The 4302-nt window shown below is 38.4% G+C and overlaps 1 protein-coding gene across 1 annotated transcript; it reads left to right on the plus strand.

Moving 5' to 3' along the window:
• The first annotated feature begins 1333 nt into the window (after positions 1-1333).
• LOC119583328 (KRAB-A domain-containing protein 2-like) lies at positions 1334-3107 on the plus strand. The gene is made up of 3 exons (XM_037931799.1): positions 1334-1363; positions 2119-2180; positions 2471-3107. The coding sequence occupies exons 1-3, from the start codon at positions 1334-1336 to the stop codon at positions 3105-3107; spliced, it is 729 nt and encodes a 242-aa protein (XP_037787727.1).
• Positions 3108-4302: the final 1195 nt, after the last annotated feature.

Genomic DNA, 4302 nt, shown 5'->3' on the forward strand with positions numbered 1-4302 from the left:
TTTTGTGTTGTTTTATTATTATATAATATTTATTAAATATATAATATTATAAATATATATAATAATATATTATAATAAAATATATATATTATTATATTATATACATATATATACATATATAATATATATATATATAATATATATATATATATAATTATATATATATATTATATATACTATATATATATATATATATTATATATATATATATATATATATATATATATATTATATATTATATATATATATTATATTATTATAAATATATGTGTGTGTGTGCATATCTGTGTGTTTATATGTATGTTTATATATATAATATATATACTATATATAGATATATATATATATATATATATATATATATATATATATTTTATATGTGTGTGTGTGTGTTGTGTGTGTGTGTGTGTGTGTGTGTGGGTGTGTGTGTGTGTGTGTGTGTGTATGTGTATGTGTGTGTGTGTTACACCAAGGTTGTGAAATCAGGAATTTCACGAAGTCCCTAAAATTTACAGTAAATTCATAAAATCACTGTTTCACTCGGCGATTTCGTGAATTCACTGAAATATCCAGGAAATTCACGAAATCCCTGAAATACTATCCTTGCTTTTACACTATTCTACTGGATGGCTTCAGTAAGACTATAAAATCAGAAAATATATTTTGATAAATGATAAATGCTCATGAGTTCCTTTATGTTGGTATTGCATCCCTACCTAGTTGGGTTATTACATAAGTTTAAGTGAATGGTAAAACATTACCGTGTTGATACTATAGTAGAAAAACCCACAGTGTAAAACTAGATAAAAACTGCATAGTGGTATATACATACACTTCTGTAACAACCTCCTCTCCTAAGAGAGGTGTTTGCCACTTCGCTGTTCCTCCGCGCCCTCCGCATCTGTGATCCCCATACTTGATGGAGAGATCGACTTCCTGCGTCTCTCGTTCTCCAAACTTGGGCTACCCTCGTTATGTTCTCGACGTTGCGTTATCCAGGGCTGCAGCGCGAATTGTCCTTCTTTCCGCTGATGTCCACGCAGACTAGTGGAATCTTCCTTAATAAAGCTGCTGCCTAATTCCACGAACATGGCTTTACTCCTCCGACAGTCTCTTCGCTTCCCACATCCTGCTTCTCCGTATACCGGCCACCCTGCACATAGTCCGCCCGACCCCGATTGATCTAACCTCCCTTCGCTTCCGTTCGTCTGTCTCACCTGTCCGTGTTAACGCGTTGCCTTTCCCCTTCTCTCTCTTTTATCCCCTCTCTCTCCTTTCCTCTTCAGACCTGTAACTGCTTTTAAGCTCCCTTGAATTATTGCGCTGCCCTATGATGCTTCTGAGAGTTGGTAGAGAGTTCAGAGTGAGCTGTTCAAATGTTATGAAGAAAGCAAGAAATATCTTATCCCAAAGGCTGAGTACTACGGAAGGATCAACAACAACAATAACGGTATGCTCATGTTTGAGCAGCGTGGACCTCTCCACCATCCTTCGCGCATATAAATCGATCTTAATCTTTTTCTTTCCGCTTGTACCATCGACAGCCCGCAATATCTTTGATATTTCGCTCATCCTTGTCTTCGGTTTGCCTCTTCCTCTGTTTCCTATCACCATCCCTGTCAGCAAGTTTTCTCAATACTTTTACTTCTCATTACATACCAATAAACTTTATTTCCTCTTGTTCAAATGTCCAACAGTCGTCTTTTACAATTTATTTTTCTCAGCACTTCATCATTGTCGTCGTCTCTGTTGTCCAGCTAATACGCAGTACTCGTCTGTAACACCACATTTCAAAACTATTGATCTTTTTCTTGTCTATCTAACGGAAGGATAGGCAGCATTAAATCTTCGACAGCAAATAGTCATATGAAGGATAGAAATGACTATTATCTTCTGTCCAAGTAAGTTATTTTGTTTATTTTTTTGTAAATCCCTGAGACATAAATTAATTTTCATTACCTATTATGATACTGCTAATTATTGGTGTTACTTTTATGTTTACTGTCAGATAACAGAGAAAGTTTCTCTGACCTAGGGGTAATGTCAACAAGAAATCCCACACATGACAAGATTTGTTATGAAATTCTGTTTGATGACTATGGCCGGCATTTCTTGTAGTCTCAGTTACCCCATGCTCTGGCTGCAGAAGGAGCCAGAACATGGGGTAACAGAGACTACAAGTAATACTGATAATTATTCACGAAAATAAGTCAGCACTGTAAGGATTAAAATCATCATTGTTATAACTAGCTCACATACTGTTTGACTATTCCATGCAGACTGACAGATATGATTGGAAGCATGCCATATGACATGATCAATCTATGGTTCGTATTTCTTTGTAGTAACTGCTACCCCAAATCCTAGCCACTGACTTTAACATTTCTGCAGCAAATAAGAATAATATTTGCTCTAAAATAGTAGTGATAATTATAGTTTTACTGAATTAATGCATTCTATATCTTTTCAGATATGAAGTCCTCCAATGTGGTGACATGGAAAAGCTTATAAAAATATGGACAAAGGCAGATGAGCCACCCCTGTATTATGTAACTATTGAGGCGACTTTTGACGTCATTAAACGTGCTCATATTGCAACAGGACATTGTAGGCGTGACTGCATGATTAAGGAGTTACAACGAAAATATGCCAACATCACAACAAAGGCCTTGGAGTTCTTCAAATCACTGTGTGAGGAATGTCAGAAGAAAATGAAAAAAACAATGACCAAGGGTGTTGTGGTGCGTCCTATCCTCAGCAAGGCATTTGCGTCTAGGAGCCAGGTTGATTTAACTGACATGCAATCAATGCCACATTCCCACTTTATATGGAACATGGTGTACCAAATCCATTTCACCAAATTCTGCATTCTTCGTCCTCTTCAAACCAAATGCGCTGCAGAGGTTGCCTTCCAGCTTGTAGACATCTTCCTTCTCATGGGTGCCCCTGCTGTTCTTCAAAGTGATAATGGCTCAGAGTTCACATCCAGGGTGATTACTGAGCAAAAAGAAATATGGCCAAGTCTGATCATGGTTCACGGGAAGCCCCGTCATCCACAAAGTCATAATTCTAACCCTTGCTCATCCACACATCATCCACACATGTGAAAAAGGTCGAAACAGTAATTTCATGAAATCCCTGACCTTCCAATTCAGGGATTTCGTGAATTTCCTGTATATTTCAGTAGATTCATGAAATCCCCGAGTGAAACGGTGATTTCATGAAATTACTGAAAATTTTGGGGATTTCATGAAATCCCTGATTTCACAACTTTACAGTAACATATATATATGTATATATATATATATATATATATATATATATATATATATATATATATATATATATATATATATACATATACATCTTCTTTTGACGGTAGGTTCATGTCTGAGCCGCCGTGGTCACAGCATGATACTTAATTGTAGTTTTCATGTTGTGATGCTCTTGGAGTGAATACGTGGTAGGGTCCCCAGTTCCTTTCCACGGAGAGTGCCGGTGGTACCTTTTTAGGTAATCATTCTCTTTATTTATCCGGGCTTGGGACCAGCACTTGACTTGGGCTGGCTTAGCCACCCAGTGGCTAGGTAGGCAATCAAGGTGAAGTTCCTTGCCCAAGGGAACAACGCGGCGGTCGGTGACTCGAACCCTCGAACTCAGATTGCCGTCGTGACAGTCTTGAGTCCGACGCTCTAACCATTCGGCCACCGCGGCCTTATACATATACATATACACACATAAATGTATAGATATACCTAAGTGTGTGTGTGTGTGTGTATGTGTGTGTGTGTGTGTGTGTGTGTGTGTGTGTGTGTGTGTGTGTGTGTGTGTGTGCGTGTAACGGGGCCGATGAGTGGCAGAGTGCAGACAAGTTGCATATGGCACGTTGCGGTATTCTTGGGTAGTGGTGAAGGTGTTACAGACTTCTCGTTCACTTGCAGCAGTCTATTGTGGAGAGTGAATGATACAACTGACAAATAATAGATTCGGTCCGGTTAGCGTGCTGTAGGATGTCTCTGTTTGTCTCTCGCAGGCGACTCTCTTTTATACGGGTCAAACTAGGAAATTAACAAGGGTTGCGATGTATTAGTAAGTGGAATGGAAAGGATGTAATCGTGTACACGGGGCGACGTTACGAGGCGGAAGGCTTGCGGATATCGCATCCGCTGTTGTGTTGGAAAAAAGACTTGGTATATAAAAGTTAAAGGCCGCGGTGGCCGAGTTTTAAAGGGCATGGACTAAATTTCTGTACGACGGAAATCTAGTTGGGGGTTCGAGTCACCGGGGGCGTTTTTGTTCCTT

Source organism: Penaeus monodon, chromosome 17, assembly GCF_015228065.2.
Source record: "Penaeus monodon isolate SGIC_2016 chromosome 17, NSTDA_Pmon_1, whole genome shotgun sequence".
Classification (NCBI taxonomy): domain Eukaryota; kingdom Metazoa; phylum Arthropoda; class Malacostraca; order Decapoda; family Penaeidae; genus Penaeus; species Penaeus monodon.